Genomic DNA, 16,994 nt, shown 5'->3' with positions numbered 1-16,994 from the left:
AAGGCCTTCCTAAAGTCCAGAAAGACTACGTCCACTGCTACCCCTGCATCTAAGGATTTTGTGACCAGGTCATAGAAGGCCACCAGGTTGGTCTGACAGGACCTGCCTCTAATGAACCCGTGTTGGTTGCCCCTACGCATAACCTCCCCTGCTGGCCCCTCGTGGACACGTTTCTTAACTGTATCTTAACTCTTAAGTTAAGTATCACTGTTTCTTAACTCTATGATTCTTTGAGTATTTTTGTTTCTCTTTCCTATAGAAGGGTTTTCTAAAAATACATTTTCCAAATCTGTTGGCTGAATTAACTTTCTTTCACAAAACAGATGAAAATGAAAAAAGAAAAAGAGCAAGAGGAAAGATCAGAAGCCAAGAAAAAGCTTCAGGAATTAACAGAAGCAGATCGCATCTATCTAGAAATGGAAAAAGAAAAGAAACAAAGACAACACAATGAAAACATAAAAACAAAAGAATTTCAAATACAGCAAATGGTAAATAGAGGAATTAGCTGATATTTTAGAAATTTCAATGCATGTTAATGGCACAAGATTTTTGTATTAAACTTAAATGTTTATATTATCAAAGTTGAGTTCAAAGCAAGAGCTTGTATATTTTTATCCTGAGCACATTAAGAATTGTTACTCTTAGAGTTCAAGTATAGGAACTTTCAGCAGACTTTATATTAAAGTGGGAGCGCAGTTAGCTCAGAGGATTAGAAATAGGATCTAGATTCTTTCATCTCCAGGGGTCCAAAATATGACACCAAATAACAACAACTAGGCTGGTTTATGTAAAAATAATTTGGTATCTGCTGTTACCCAGATTACAAATAACCTTGACGGTTGGCTACTAATAAAAGATGCAAAAACAGGTCTTCAGCTTGACCTTTTATTTGCTTCTACTATAAAACACAAAAACCAAAATCTTATCCCAAAGTTTATTTAGCTACCCATGAAAGCACAATATAGATTTTTACCTATACCAGCTGGGAAGATGGGAGGAGGGTGGCATGCATATTGGCAGCAGGTTTCCTTGACTTTGCCATGTTCTCCAAATTTTCCTTCAGCCTATACCCCATATTTATAGGTGGCACATTCTAATATTCTAATAAATTATCTTTGATTGTTTTTATTTAAATGTCTTTGTTTTACTGACAGAGAAGATTCTTTGGGTAAATCTGGTATCTTTTACTAGACCCACTAAATATTTGGAAAAATTGTTCTTTGCAAGCTTTCAGGTACAAACACCCTTCTTCAGGCAGAGGGAGAGTTTGTTTTACTGAAACTTTTGGACTGGACTGAAACAGATCTTTTGTGAGCCTGGAAGGTGTTAATCAGTTGGGATTTATATCCCTAGTAAAGTAAAAAGGAGGGTTTCATAGAATCATAGAAAATTAGGATTGGAAGGGACCTCAGGAGGTCATCTAGTCTAACCCCCCAGCTCAAAGTAGGACTACCCCCAACTAGTTCATTCCAGTCAGGGCTTTGTCAAGCTGAGCTCTAAAAACCTCCAAGGATAGAGACTCCGGTATCTCTCTAGATAACCTGTTCCAGTGTTTCATCACTCTCTTACTGAGAAAGTTCTTCCTAATATCCAACCTAAACCTCCTTTGCTGCAACTTGAGACCACTGGTCCCTTGTTCGATCATCTGCCACTACCGAGAACAGTCTAGCCATATCCTTTGTAACCATCCTTCAGGTGGTTGAAGGCTGTTATTAAATCCCCCTTCATTTATGGCAGAAATTCCATAAACCATTTTTAACCTGAATCAGTTAAGTCTGATACTTCATCCATCCAGGTTTATCTTAAACCAGTTTCGGCATTTTGAAAGTGGTTTATGTGCACTGAACTTCTATTGTGTTACAGATTTGAACTGGTTTCCAATCACTTGTACTGGTGAATGTGTAATTTCTGTCCCTAGCCTCAGCAACAGGCTTTAGGGCCTTTTGCTTATCCATATTTTTACAGGTTGACCTAGGCCCCTTGAAAATGGCCAAGGCAACACTGCTGAGAATTACACATCCAGGACAATACTAGCCACATTCATAAGGCCCCATGGCTTTTGATGAGCCTGCTGTAATAAAGACCCCTGTACATACCTGTGACCCATATCCTCCAGCTTTCTATATTTGTTTTGTGGACAAATAAAGAATGTCAGTTAAGCAACTCTAACCAGTTTCTGCTATGAATAATAATGTTTATGTTAAAGAGATATTTAGACCAAATTATTTTAAAAAGTCAGTGTTACCTCAGGACTTCCATAACTTTAGAGTTATTCTGTTACAGCTTCACTGCATGTAAATATTTGGGCTTCTGTTATTTCCTTTCCTTTAACAGGCTGAAAGACGGGCAACAAGAGAGCAGGAAAAGCAAAAAGAACTGGATTATGAAGCTCAGAGAGAAATTATTGCAATTTACAAGGAGCAGGAATTTCAAGAATATGCAAAGCAAGTCATTGAATCAGAATCCAAAATAGCACGAAATCTTTATCCTCTTCTCAAAGCAGCCAAGGAAAGAACTGCCGGGGGCCATGGACCAATTTACAGAGAAAGAGGAAAAATAAGACCTAGTTATCAAACAAAAGATGTCAGTGGAATTCAGCTACCTTCTTGTAGCTCTAACACTGCTCAAGAAATTAAAGCAGTACCTGACAATGATCCTGTACAAACAACTAAATCAAGACCAGGTTTTACAGAGAAAAATACCCTTTTGAATTGAAAAACTTCAATAAATCTTTAAGAGATTTACACTGTAAAAATGATATTAAAGAACTACAGGCTTGCAGGTAATCTGTGGGAATGGACATATGAACAAAGTACAGGAAATTGAAAGGTACAGGAACTTACTGTACATCTGTAATAAACTTTTTGTGTGCATACATTTACTCTACAATAAGTGAAAGTTAACCACAGTAGGGCTAAACTGCTGCAGCTTAACTTTCACTTGTTATGGATAAGAATGTACAGCAGTGCAGAGTAGGTGATGTGAAATAAATCTATGCACCCTTTTTATCTAACTTGTTTGTTTGCCCATACTCCATGGAAAAGTAATTACTGAACTAAGTATAAGGTCAGAAACAAAACAATTTGTATTTTACAAAATGTAATTTTAAACCAGATATACAAACATAATGATGAATAACTACTGTGAAACTTTATTCATATATAAAATACTTATTTTTAAAAAAATAGAATATTTGAGTCTCAATTTTTAGTTTCAAAACCAGTCTTTTATACCTCCTCTGTAATTTGTTTTTAACTGCTGCATTTGACTTGCATTCTTAATCAGCAGCTCTTAAAAACTTACCATCAAAAGATGCCAAATACATGTGAAACAAATACAAAATGAAATAACAAAATGTAAGAGAATTTAATATTTCTAAAAATGGATTGAAACAAATTTCATATTCCACATATTCTTTCAGATTCTCCATTTTAGTAAATTTTAAGTCAGCCAAAATGTTAGTTCATTATCAGAATAGAATTTTCCTTACTATTATCTTAGATTCATAGATTTTATTCTTGCACTACATTAAGAAAAAACTTTATTACATTCAGGAAAGTCTGTTATACCTTAGCAATTACTATCTGAAGACAGTGACATTTTCCAGACCAAGCCTAACGATGGAATCGTAAAGAGTGTTACTTACTGTTGAGTTTGATAACAAGATAATAGACCAAGTCAACAAGTTCTTTCCTGATCCAGAAAAGGCAGAATAATTTCTGTACAATCACAGACGGTAAGAAATTCAGCAGTTATTAACATTTATCACATTGCCTGATAGATACTAGATACTGTTACTTCTGGCTAAGACTGACATTCACATCTGCTTGATTTAAGTCTATGTACCTTTGCATAAGAAGGAATAACCAGGAGGCCAATGGCATAAGGATTTTAGAGTGGTTGGTCAATCATTGGTCAAACAGTCAAACATTCAATTATTTGCTGTCTAAAGTAAAATAAAAAATGTTCTGCTAAGAGGAGTCACGGAAGCCCATGATCAATTCTTCTAGACAGGAGTTAGTTTAATTTCCAGGGCTTACTATTCAATAGATTTTTTTAAAAAAAAAGTCTTGGCCTTTCTAACAGAGCCGACGAGTGGTGGCGGGGATAGGTGACAAGGGGCAGGAGTCCGGACACTGGAATACTCTGCTGCCTTCCCCCATTAAACAGCCCTCCAAAAATTGAATTTTAGACATGGATGGTTAAAATATAGCAAATTTATAAATTTCCAGAGTTCTCTTGGACTTGGATAAAACAAAGTTGCCCAGATCAGATGCCTCTTGAGACCTATGAAACTGGACAGTTTTGGTTACTGTTGTCTTACGCACATTCTAAAACATTCCCTTCTGTCAGCATACCCAGCTTTGCAAGCAAATCTGTCTATAAATCTACAATAAAGAAGCAAATAAGCAACACTGCTGACATTTTTCCAGAAGTGCTCTTTAAGGAGGTGATGGAGAAGCTGTATAATTCTTGTAGAGTTTTGGCCTTAGTCCCAGGACCCACTGCAGAGGAGGGTCTTCTCATTAAATTGATGCCTGAAGATGCATAGCATATGGCAGAGCCCAGAATCCTGAAACTGGCAGCAGATCCCATGGACTTACCCAGAAGATGGAGTTGAAGCCTGGTTTTCATGTTTCTTCCAGGACCAGTAGGTAAATAACATATATTTCCTGGGAATAATACACAAGTCTCCTTGGTAATAGATATATTTTCCCTATAGACAAAAATAGTCACAGGGTGGATAGTTTAAATCCCCAGGGATCTAGGAAAAGCCATGGCAACAAACAGATGGACCTGAAGCAGCATCTGTGGGTGCCTGTAGATGTACGCCTACTCCAACGTGCTATAATTACAGCGCATCAGAGCAGACTCAATTAATAGAGCCTGCTGGAGTGTGCTAATTAATGTGTTCCAGCAGCCTTGGTATCTTGTGTATTCAGCATCCCTGTACTTCAAAATGGTGGTGGGGACACTTCTTTAACTAAAGGTCATCAAACAAGCTTTAAAGTGTCCCAGCTGCCATTCTGAAGCATGGGATGCTGAATACACAAGACACTGCAGGTGCTTTAATTAGAGAGCCGCTTTAAAGTCCCCCCCACCTCCCCTTCTCCAGAGCATGTGTAAGGTTGTCCTAGGATTTTCCTTCCTCTCAGACCCAGGAATGGGGGGAGAAGGGAAGATGACTATAAATAAGGGGGTTCTAGGCCAGACAAGCAACACCCCCAAAAGGAAAAGTCTGCCTCTAGTTAAGGGCCAATGTACCTTTTGGCCACTTTAAAACATGAGCTGCTGCTCACAACTGTGCAACAACTGCTCATTTCTAACTGCTGTATTGCTAGAGGATCATTCAGACATAAGTTAGCTATACTGTCCTAACTTTGAATGAAGCAGGGTTAAAGTAATCATAACAGATTAGATCCATAACCTTTGATATCAATACAGCTGCTATTTTTGTGTTGATTTCTCTTAGTCTTGTTATTTTTAAAAAGAAAAAGAAATAGGTAGAAGAAAAAGATCAAGGTCATAATAGCAATAGTTTTATTAAAATAGAGTTATCAAGTGGTCTGTAGGTCACAAGAACCAATATTCAAACAGCACAGTGCTCCAGAGCTTAGGTGGGCAAGAAGTGCACACTGGCCTCTGCCCTCATGTAAGATTAGGAAACACTAATTGGTTCCTGTTAAGGAAAAAAAACACATGCCTAGGGCATACAGGCACATGCTTGTCTGTGCACAAGAAGCTTCTCTGAACAGCCCAAGGCAACCATAGAACAAGTTACCAGGAACAAAATTTCACTCGAGGTCACTTCTGCTCAGTTTTAAAACAGCTTGCGAAATAAGTCAACAGCAGCTAGCAGATTAAGGGGAAGGTTGGAATACCTGGTAAAACAGTGCAATTGTATTTGCTCAAATCAAGTGTTAAAACAAATGCAGGGTAAACTGAAAGAATATATGCTATTTGTAACTAGCACTGTTACCATATTTAAAGCTTAATTGTGAAGTTCTGTCAAAACCTTTTACCATTGGCTTTTTGAAGGCATCCTTAATCATGCCTTATGTATCAATGAGAACAAGCCACTTAAAACAAGCTGTTTAAAAAAAAATATATAATCTAAGCAACATTAATCCATGGTTGCTAGTAATAGTTGTTTCTATTCTTTAATTGGAAAATGTTAACATTATGACAACAAGTTAGTAGCTTTATTAGCAAAAGCAGGTATTGGGACTTCCTCCTTGTGACCCTTATATGGTGGAGAAACATACACAAACAGAAAAGTTCAAGGGTGGACAAATTCTCCTGAAGATATTTAGCTCTCCTGCAGTTCCTGTGTTATAGTGTTGTAGTAATACAGCATTTAAATTTACATATTTCTATTTTTTTTTTTTTTTCTGGGAGAAGTTAATAAGGACACTGATTTTTTTAGCATAAATAGCTACAATTTATGACAGTGCAGAACAAGAACAAAGAGCAATAAAGTTAGTGATAGGCAGAACTGCTCTCTAGCAGGAACTTTTTAAAACAGCCTATGTTCAAAGAAGGTTTGTCCTTTGTGGGATGTGGAAATCTGCAATGTCCACCTTTTTATTCAAGAAACTGTGGAAAACAATTTCAACACTACTGTTAACATCTTATACACAACCCAAACCGCTCTGCCCATGCAAGTTCTTAAACTTACTCTATGGCATAATTTTTAAAACTGATACACTCTTTAAAACTGAATGGTTTAGGTGTAACTCATAAAAAATGTTTATATACAGAAGTTTATTAACCAAATTATCCCTGAAGTAGAAGAGCTTGGTGTCTTATTTCTTACTTCTCTTTGATTATCAGTCTATAATTCCCTGTCATTTTCCTCCCTCATGAAAAAAGGATGGTATCTGGGATTTTGATACTGCCAAAGGAATCAGACGCTAAGCATACTTTTTGTCTGCTCCCCAGGAGCAGCATTTCTTCTTTACGGATTTTATGATAGACTCACTCTTGTTCACTTGTCTGTGTAGCAAGCTATATAAACTATAACCACTTCTACAAACTGACAATGTAGTGCTGGAAAAGAAAAAAAAGTCATGACTTCTGCAAAGACGACTTTTTTCATTAGAAAAACAGAGATCTTGATTTAACAGATTCTATTTACATTCAAGTACCTACAACTTTAAAACTCAGCACAAATTTGTTACTGACACTTAAAGGGGCTCACAGCAAACAATGAAAGAATTATCTTGGCATATTTACACAGCACTTGCCTCATAAATCAAGCAATTGTGAACAATGTTCTAACCCCTAGATCACACAGAGAATACGCTAACATATTTCAGAATTGTAGGAAGTATGTGGGACAAAATACAGAATGCAGTAACAAAATATGAAAAAAGCATTTAATATTTCTGAAAATATTTTAATACACAAGTTGCACATTCTATATCAAGCACTCACATTTTGTCCTCCCAGTCAATAACTACAGATTACAAAATGCCCAAGACGTTGTAAGCTCTGATGACTCTTATTAAAATTTAGTCTGCCAAACACATACAGCACTATTTTATGATCAAGTACAATGCTCTTAGCCACCACAGGAAACCAATTACTAGCTAGCTCCTGTTACCACTGATCACAAAATTAACTAAGCCCAACTTTTGTTCAATCTTTCAAATAAGTCATTCACAGTACAAAAAAGTACATGTAAAAGTTAACGGTTACAGCTAAATTAACACATTATATATACTTATCTCATATACAATTTTACAGAGATATACATCAAAGGTTAAACGTTTGCTGAAAAGTCATTGCAAGTTTTCCTATAAACATGCTCTGCATGTTGGAAAATGTTGACCAAAAAGAGACAACTATTGCATTACATTAGTGCAAGTTCTAGTTTACTATGTTCAGTATGTTAACATTAGAACACTGATGGATACAAACATTAAATACTTAACAGGGTATAGGCATGCACATTTGGCATTCCAAGGGACTGATCCTGTAAACCTTGCTCATATGAACAGTCCCACTGGTTTCAGTGGGACTGTCAACTGAGCAACTGATAAATTGGGGTATTTCAGGCTGATTCTTTGAAACGAGTCACAGAATGCTGTTTTTATTTTCTCTTTAAGTTGATGTAAGTAATGTCCAAACCTACTATTTGGTTATATTTTGTTACTTTGACATCTTCCCTGAAATTTTATAGTGTACATCAGAAATTTCATTTTTGAGGTCAAAAAGTTCTTTTTTTTTTTTTTTTTTAATTAATTGAATAGAACATTGTGCTCCTTAATGAAGAATATAAGTTTGCTACCATGGTACTTCTAAATTGCACAAAATAGGCGTCTACGGTCAACAGATGATTGTTTCAAAGAAACGTAACACACCACAAACTCTGAAACAAGCCAAGTTAAGAGTTTAGAATCTAAATTTTGCAGAATGTGGGCAGTTTTGGATTTTTTGGATAACTGCACTCTAAAAATTAAGAAAAAATGTAGAGTTTTTTTGTTTTGGTTTTTAAGATTTATACCACCAGTCTCCTTTGGGAATTAAGAGTAAGAATTTATTAACTCTGTTGCTTACATCCTCTTGGAAATTAAGCCACTAACTGAAACTGATGCATGATATACACAGAAAAATATCCAGCTCCTCTCTCATACAGTCTTCTTGCATATACTAAAGAGATCTGAAGGGTAATTGAAAAAGACATATATTTAATAAAGTACAGTATGTTTATTTTTATGGTTTATGGCATAAGAATTCTTACTATATCAGCAATAAAGATGCTTCTGCCAGTAAGCAGAACAGTAAATCCATTCTGCTCCTGAAAGGGATATCCAGCAGGAAAATTTTGCCCCTTTAATATATCATCTATTCTAGAAAAGGTGTCAGAGTTTAGGAAAGAGAAACACACCTCATTTTATGTTTACTTCAAGCAAAAAGCAATGTGAAATACTGACTGATACTATTATAAACTAGACAACCATCTGGGCACAATTGGCTAGGTACCTGAAGCAGTTCAGTGCAGAGATATCTACATAAGGAGCCTGCAAGTGTGAGAATTCAGAAAGTGAACATCTATAGGGTACTGATATTAGATAGATTGGAAGAGTGAAATTTGATCACAGCCTTTTAAAACACAAATACTGTGGCTATTCTTGTATAGGAGCCAAAAATTTATCAAGGTGGCAGCATCTCTCTTAAAGGCAATGTTTTTGAAAAAGTAGTATAGTGCCATCCACCTGCAAGGAGGAATCTGCAGTTCTAGGTATACAACATCATCCAGAATATCTACCATCACATTTGCACTGTTTCTGTAAATTTTTCAAAGAAAATGTCATTCCATCCTTCAATCATACTGTCCAAAGCCTATGATTTCAAATGTATTAGTAAACTAGCACCCACTAGAGTTATTAGATTGACAAAGAATGTCTAGATGAAGTGTGGAAATACATCTGATCAGTACATGAACTTACTACATCACAAGACTTTCTTGATCATGGTGAAATTATTATTTCAGAAAACACTGTCCTTATACATGTTATTTTGAATCCACAGGGCTCACAGATATGCCACTAAGATCAGTTTTGGGAGATTAATGGAATTATTCCTGTCTTCTAACTAACATTTAGAATATGCTTTCCATTCAAAGAAAAAGTCAAAACCATACTTTTCCATTTTCTGAAATAATACATTTATCACTGTTAAACATCCATACAGTTCAACTCTCCCTTTAAACTTTGCAGGTAGGATTTTAAAAGTGGTCACAACTGGTATAATTTACCACCAACTTTATCAGGAGCAGAATCAGACCAACCCTGAGTGCTTTAGAATATTTCACCATCTGCAATTAAATGTGAACAGCTTAATACCTTGTGGTATAAAGAATCCAACTGCGTCAAAAGTCAACATTTTGGTGTTGTCCCATCCATTGGATTTAAACCTACTATTGTACAAGTACAAATAGGGTACCTTAAAGAAGTGGTTTTCAAACTTCCTAGAGTCACAGAACCCTTTTATATCCCTACTGCCATGAAACCCCTACCACTATCCAAAAGACTGATGTGGAGCCAAGCAACCCAGCCTAGCAATGATGGTACACTACCTCCGAGCCCACCCTGCCATTATCTTCAATCTCTTTGCGGAACTGCTAATCACCTAGTACAGAGTCCCAGGGTTATGTACAATACAGTTTGAAAGCCACTGCCTTAAACTATAAAGAGAATGTAAAGACGACTACAAAACTACTTTTTGCACCAAAACAAGGCAGGTGACAAATATGAAAGGTTATAAAATATATTTTAATGCCTAAAATAAGACCTACTCTGTACAAGGTTATCTTTCCTAAAATGATTCTCAAACTGCAATTGAAAGTGCTTCATTTTTCAGTCCCCTAAAATATCCTCCTTCTTTTAATGAGATTTTTTTTTAAATATACACAATTAAAAAATGTTCTTATGTTTGATAGCAACCTTGTTTTAATCCTGAAAATCATTTTCTACTGATTGTCTTATCCCCACCACCCAAACTGGGCAATTTTTTCTTATGAATTCTTTACACAGCAAGAGCCAACATGGCTACTACTTAGTTTGCTTTTTTTTTTTTTCCCTTTTACAGAGTCTTCAGTGATGTTAACAGGTATACTCATATCTATGCAAATACTGGTCTTTGCATTAATTGCTGCTGAAGAACCAGCAAAGACAGAGCAACTTTTTATTTGTTTGGTAGAGTCCCTAAAAAAATAATGAAAAACTCTGCGATATATATATTTTTAAAATTAGACACTGCAGCACATTATCTACATACCAGATCATAAGTGTGCTAAGAAGGTCTATGCCCAAGGAACTGAATAGTCCTCTCAACTAATTCCTTTGCTTTTTAACGTCAGACCTAAAACAATGCAACAGGATCTGCTGCAGTTATTTAAGTTTCTTGACGCGCTGTTTGGTTCAAAGTTGCTTCACATTTCATATATTGCGAAAGGATCCATTATGGATCTTCCATTAACATCACAACCCCTCCTAAGGAGCAGTTATGGCTGCCCTTTTATGGTCTAAGTATGAATACACATAACAGTATTATCAAAGGATACTGATACAAGTAACTGTTGTTTGCACAATCCTGTAGTGATACAAGTATAGCAAAACCCTGCACATCCAGGGTCAAAGTTAGGGCAGTTCAGCTAACTTGAATCACTATAGGGTCATGGAGATGCAAGTTTGATGGTAACATGTACTGCAACCAGAGCAGCACTCCCCAAGTAAAGCAGCTGAAGTTTATATTTGTACATATTCTTTATGAGTATTTTTGCTTATTCTGCCTAATAACAGCACCACAATGCAAAATGTGTATTTAAAACATTATGAAAAGTTGTTCCTTGACATATGCAGGAACCCCAGGTACTTCCTAATAAAAAGTAACTTGGCAGTTTATTCACTTAAAGGCTAGTCCATAAGTTAATCATCCTGGATTTTTTCTTCTTCTTAAAAACGCTATTTGTTTCCTTCTTAAAAAAAAAAAAAAATCATACCTGAAGATTTTCTGAATATCAATAAACTTAATTCAGGCAAGATTTAATGACAATGCTAATCTTTGCACATGCACATTGAGAAATGTTATATAAGGAAAATACTGACACTGAATGTCAATGCTACCAGTTACCAATGTAATGAAGTGGTTCAACATTAAGATTTGTCAGAATCAAATTCTAACACAAGGTATGTTTTCCTGGCACAATTATAGTTTATAGTAATGTTAGAATTTTTTTCTAGGATTGGAATAATTGGCTAGCATGCAACCTATCCTTTCCCCCCAGTGGGTAAACTTTTAGGCTGTGGAAAATGAGACATCCCATTCCTACTCTTCCTAATGTTGTTGCCACTCCTGAACAAATAACTAGGAAATATCATAAATAGGTGGAAATCCTAGTTCTTGGTTGTATTCAGTAATCACTGCTTTCCAAGAATAAATACGGAGACAAACTGAATCCTAGTTAAATCACTCAATCTCTGTGTATCCACTGTAAACAAGCAACAAAACTGGGTGAAGACCCAAAGTTGAATTTTCCACAGTAGACAAACACAAAACAGAAAAAAAAGTTTATAGAGACTCTCACTTTGAATGATTAGCATTTTTGTAAAAATAAAATAAAACATTTTCTATGACAGTGTTTATTCCAAAAATATGACCCACAAGTATAGATGGCTCCCTCAGAGAACACATGAACTCTACTGTTAACACTAATCAAAAGTATGCGACAGCAGTGCAGGTAAAATGAAGATTCATTGCAAAGTACTTCACTTTGTGATTACAAAATCCCTCTTTATTCCACGCAAACCCATTTCCTCAGGTTTTCTTCGAACTATAGTATGAACATAATTACACTGTAATAACAAATACAACTGGCAGAGTTCTACTAGCTTCAGAAGACATTTAATATATTTGCAGGTTTTTCCCCCCTGAAAACCACATATGCCTCTTTATATAAACAGTCATTTGTTCGCAATGAGATAACTAAATTTATAAATTAAAAAGTAAATGCAACAGAAAAGTACCCTCCTGGCCATCAACACACAAAAGGATACATAAAACAATAAAATAGTTAAAACACAGCACACTGTGTTACACACAAAATTTGTTTTCATTTCAAGTTTATTAAAACTTTAGCAGTACAAATGATCCAGGTTTTAGATTATCAAAAGACCAAACTGAAGTCCACATTTAAAAAAAAAAAAAAAAAAAAAGTGTTCCCCAAAATGCCTCTAAAATGTTGAGACAGAATGGAAACTCCAAGTCCACAAATTTATCCATGTCTGTCTTCATCTGTTCCAGGACTTGATTCATGATCAGACTTTTTATCCTTACTGTGAGCATGGTCTCTCTCCTGACTCTTGGATTTTTGGTTGATTTCCTTTTCTAGTGAAGATCTGCTCTTCTCCTTTTCTTTACTTCTCTGTGAAAATGATGTTTTCACTTCTCGGTCCTTGCTACTTTGCCTTTTCTTTGAGTCTGGGCTTCTATCCTGATCTTTACTACCCTGATCTTTACTGCCCTTTTTATCTTTACTGGTCTCAGGGCTACTACTTTCATAACTTCTTGAACGTTTCTTCCTTTGGTTTTCAGCATCACTCTTTCTGTATGAACTTCTACTTTCTCTATTTGAATACCTTTCTCTGTGTCTGCTTTGACTTTCTTCTCTCTCAGAGCTCCTTGATTCCCTTCTCCTTCTATTTTCTCTTCCTCTATATTTTTCTGGTGTGCCTCTTCTCTCTCTACTTCTTGATCTTCCTCTTCTTCTTGAATCCCTGTTTCTTGAATACTCTTTACTTCTACTGCGATCTCTTTCCCTACTTCTAGATCTGGCTCTCTTCCCCCTGTCTCTGCTTCTGCTTCGTTCTCTTGTCCTACTATTGGAACTATGTTTTCCTTTAGCCTGGTCACGTTCTCTGCTCCTTGACTTTGCATATTTTTCCCTGTCTTTGCTTTTACTATGATCTTGTTCATTACTTTTTGAACCTGCTCTTTTACACCGTTCCTTACTTCTACTCCTTTCTTTCTCTCTCCCTCTAGAATCACGATGCTTATCTTTTTCTTTACCTTTCTCATACTCTCTCTCTTTGCTTCTAGATCTTAATCTCTTTTCTTCATGTCTGTTGTGCTTAGAGTCTCTCTCCTTACTTTTTGATTTCTCTCTGCTTTTGCTATGGCTTCTAGATTTAGCTCTTTTCTTAGCCTTGCTTTTGTTATATCTGTCGTCTTTTTCTGAATTCCTCCTTGTTTCCCTGTCTTTGCTGCTCGATTTTTGATCTTTTATTTTATTTTCTTTTTCCCCTCTTCTATTTGGACTCTCAGAGGCTTGTCTGTGGTCTGATATTTTTCTTTCCTTTCCTCGACCAGGGCTTTTTTGATTATCTTTCTTGTTTTCATTAATTTCACTCCTTGAAGAAAGAAATTTTTTTATTTTTAAAACTTTTGAATGAAATAAAATGTCATCTGCTTTATGACTTCTACACTGATGACTATATATACTTATCATAAACAAAATGATTGTGCTTTAAAATAGGTATAGCACAATTTAAGCTGAAATGGGTTAACTAACCCAAAATTTCACTCTAGTCTTAAAATAAAAATGTCATTACCATACAACAGAAACTGAGAAAAAGACAGGTACTACTGTAATCTTGACATAAATGCCAATGTACAATATACATTGAAAAGAAAAAGAAATAACTTTAATGGTGTCTTACTTGTCTCCCTTAATCCATCTTTCTCCACTGGATACTCTCATTCTTTGAGCTCTTTGCATTTCCTGCCTCCAATGTGGAGGAGTCTCACTGCGTCTGAAGCGATCCCTTGACCTGGATCTGGAAGGTGTTCGATAGCGCTTTAGGAAAAAAGAAAAAAGTTAAATATAAGTTTGAGTTTCATATTTTCCAGTATCCAACTCAGAATATACCGCAGAGGCTAGATTCTGTGCTTCATCTAAGTGAGATGCAGAATAGAATTTACGGTCCAGAGAAGAGACTAAGGCCTCATACAGGCATTCAGTTTTTCCTGAGAGAGTTACTGCTCTCCCAGTAGGAACCACAAGTGTACAAATGTTCAGACTTTTTCTACCAGGGAAAAACAGGCAGTCCAGGATAAAAATAACCTGGGAACAAACAGCTAGGGTTAAATCACTCCCAGGACAGTTTCGCCAGGGACAGCAAATGTCTGTACATGCCATGGCTTCTCTCAAAAGAGAACAAAGTCCCTGTCCCCCCCACATGAAGGAGACTGTCATTTGCTGGATTCAGCTGCTCCAGAATACTCCCTCTTCACAATCCCCACAGTGTGCTGTAGGGAAATGCACGCTGACCATGAGCAGTCTGGGTCAGCCAATCAGGGCTGCCTTAATACACTGTTGTGATCTGTTGCCAGGCAGACTAAGGGAGCCTGCAGAGCACACTGAGATACATGCACAGCCTGGCTGCACAGTGTCAGCACTGTAAGCTCTCCACTCTTCAGGGCCTTGGCACCCAAATGTCTGTATACACAGCTCTGGATAACATTTTCTACCTGGAGAGAAAACCTGGGAGAATTCTCTCCGGTTATCTGAATGTGTGTTCACAGTCTAAATGGCTTTTATTATCTTTTTACTGTCTGGATTATGGGCTTCTCAGGCTCAAAGAGAACCCTAAAATAGATTAGACACTTCTTAGAGTTGTACTAATTTATAGTACTCCCTACAGGCTTTCAATGGACTGATCTACAACTTATTTCAATTCAGAATCCCTGTAGCTAACATACAGACCTTGTTTCCATGTTTGTCATGCTCCCTCTTATGCCCAGTATGAGGGAGAACTTCATCTCAATAAAGCAGGCAAACTTCATAATACAAGATGTGGAAAATAAAGCTTTAACTCCTGCACTGATCTTGTTGTAAGGATGCATAAAAACTTGCAAAATAGTCATTAAGTATGGATCAGGATATTTGTTATTGCTCTGTCTTTCCGATATGTAAAATATCTTACTGTATAAATTATTTCAGACTAAAATATTTTGTCCTTAAAAATCAATCCAGTGCTTCAGTGCTTTTATCAAAGATCCCCTTTAATGAAATGTTCCATCATTATATTCTAAAGCCCCTTTTTGTATATCGGCAGCTGTCTCACAAAATACTTATTTCTCCTATCCCTAAGTTTCCCATGCTTAACCTTTGGGCCAAGAAATAGATTTTTCTGCAGGTACAGGCAACATATGTATAAGGAAAATGAATGATGGGAGTAGGAAAGGCAGAGGGGGTACAGCTTAAAGATTTAACCTGGTTTCCACCGTTTAAACTATGGCTAGAGAATTTCAACCACTGTAGGTTTAAACACTGATTTAAACCACCTTAGTTTTATCTGAGTCTTGAACTACCAGTTTTAACCAAGATTTGATTACTGGAATTTATCTGAATTAAAACACAGACTTAATCACTACTTATTAGTACCATACTTCTCACACATTCAAATCAAAACTTTGAAAGTGAAATATAATTTTTACTGAAAAGTGAAAATAGAGAAAATTCTTTCTACTGAAGTGGATGGTGCTACACATGCTTGGAAACAAGTCACAAATGCATCAAACTTCATATCTAAGTATTATATTTACTCAATATATGGCAAGGGTTTTTTTCCCCCCAGTAAGCTTGGGGAAAGAAGCCCCTCATCTTACATCTGCATACAAGTTCACTTAATTGGATACATTGCCTATCATTAAACCTGCCAAAAACAACAGGTGCTCAATAATGGAAACCAGCTATGAAGCTGATTAAACACAACCAACACTGAGCATTATGAAACACATGGCCCATATCGGGCAAACATCCTGTTGGGAACTTACCATAAAGTTAGGTTAGTGCAGCCTATCTGACCTGAGCAAGATATATTGTAGTGCCATTGCGCTCAGCCCCGTCAATGTCAAATCTTTTTCATGTTATGGTGAGCTACCACACTGAAAACATTTCAGTTTCCTCTTCATTCCCACAGCTAAGCTGTGTCTTTCCCATTTCCAATGATTCTTGTTTCTTCACCAGCTTTAAGTATCTGGCAATCACCACAAAATGGGATCCTAAACAGTTCACCCAGAATCTGTCACCCCTCTCTCAGCCTGTCATATATGATTAGCGTGACCTTGTCCTCCATGGGCACATCCAGACGAGCACACACATGCGTCTTGCAGTATCTCAAAGGGGTTTGAGATGCTGCAACACATATGTGCGGGAACAAAAAAATGTTCCCTGCACTGCATATTTGCAGCGCAGGAGCAAAATTAGACCCCTAGATATCCAGGGGTCAAAAAAAACATGCCGCAGAGTCCCAAACCATGCCTGGAGGCAAACCAGGAGTTGGTCCTCCAGAAGAGACACTTTGGTTTCTGGCCAGAGGGTCTCTGTGGTGCTCCTGCTGCCCCTGGCACTGTCAAAGGTAAGTTAAGGATGTGGGGTGGGGGGGTTTATGGGTGTGGGTGGGCATGGGTAGGGCTAGGATTCA

The 16,994-nt window shown here is 36.7% G+C and overlaps 2 protein-coding genes across 5 annotated transcripts in view; one reads left to right on the top strand and one right to left on the bottom strand.

The window, feature by feature from the left end:
* The window catches only part of CCDC173 (coiled-coil domain containing 173), an 11,199-nt gene extending 7,003 nt beyond the window's left edge, over positions 1-4,196 (top strand). The window contains exons 8-9 of the mRNA XM_019522844.1: positions 324-488; positions 2,335-4,196. Of these exons, the coding sequence (XP_019378389.1) occupies positions 324-488; positions 2,335-2,715 (546 nt within the window). The 3' untranslated portion in view covers positions 2,716-4,196. The remainder of the gene's footprint in view (positions 1-323; positions 489-2,334) is intronic.
* A 4,007-nt stretch (positions 4,197-8,203) lies between these two features.
* The window catches only part of PPIG (peptidylprolyl isomerase G), a 93,299-nt gene continuing 84,508 nt past the window's right edge, over positions 8,204-16,994 (bottom strand). For all 4 annotated transcript variants that reach the window (XM_019522770.1, XM_019522769.1, XM_019522771.1 and 1 more), the window contains 2 exons: positions 14,226-14,362; positions 8,204-13,916 (listed from right to left, as the gene is read on the bottom strand). In XM_019522770.1, coding sequence (XP_019378315.1) covers positions 12,782-13,916; positions 14,226-14,362 — 1,272 coding nt within the window. In that variant the 3' untranslated portion in view covers positions 8,204-12,781. The remainder of the gene's footprint in view (positions 13,917-14,225; positions 14,363-16,994) is intronic.

The sequence above is a fragment of the Gavialis gangeticus genome, unplaced genomic scaffold, assembly GCF_001723915.1.
Source record: "Gavialis gangeticus isolate Ggan-Ray unplaced genomic scaffold, GavGan_comp1, whole genome shotgun sequence".
Classification (NCBI taxonomy): Eukaryota; Metazoa; Chordata; order Crocodylia; family Gavialidae; genus Gavialis; species Gavialis gangeticus.
The sequence above is the reverse complement of the archived record's forward strand: the minus strand, read 5'-3'. Positions and strand labels throughout refer to the sequence as shown.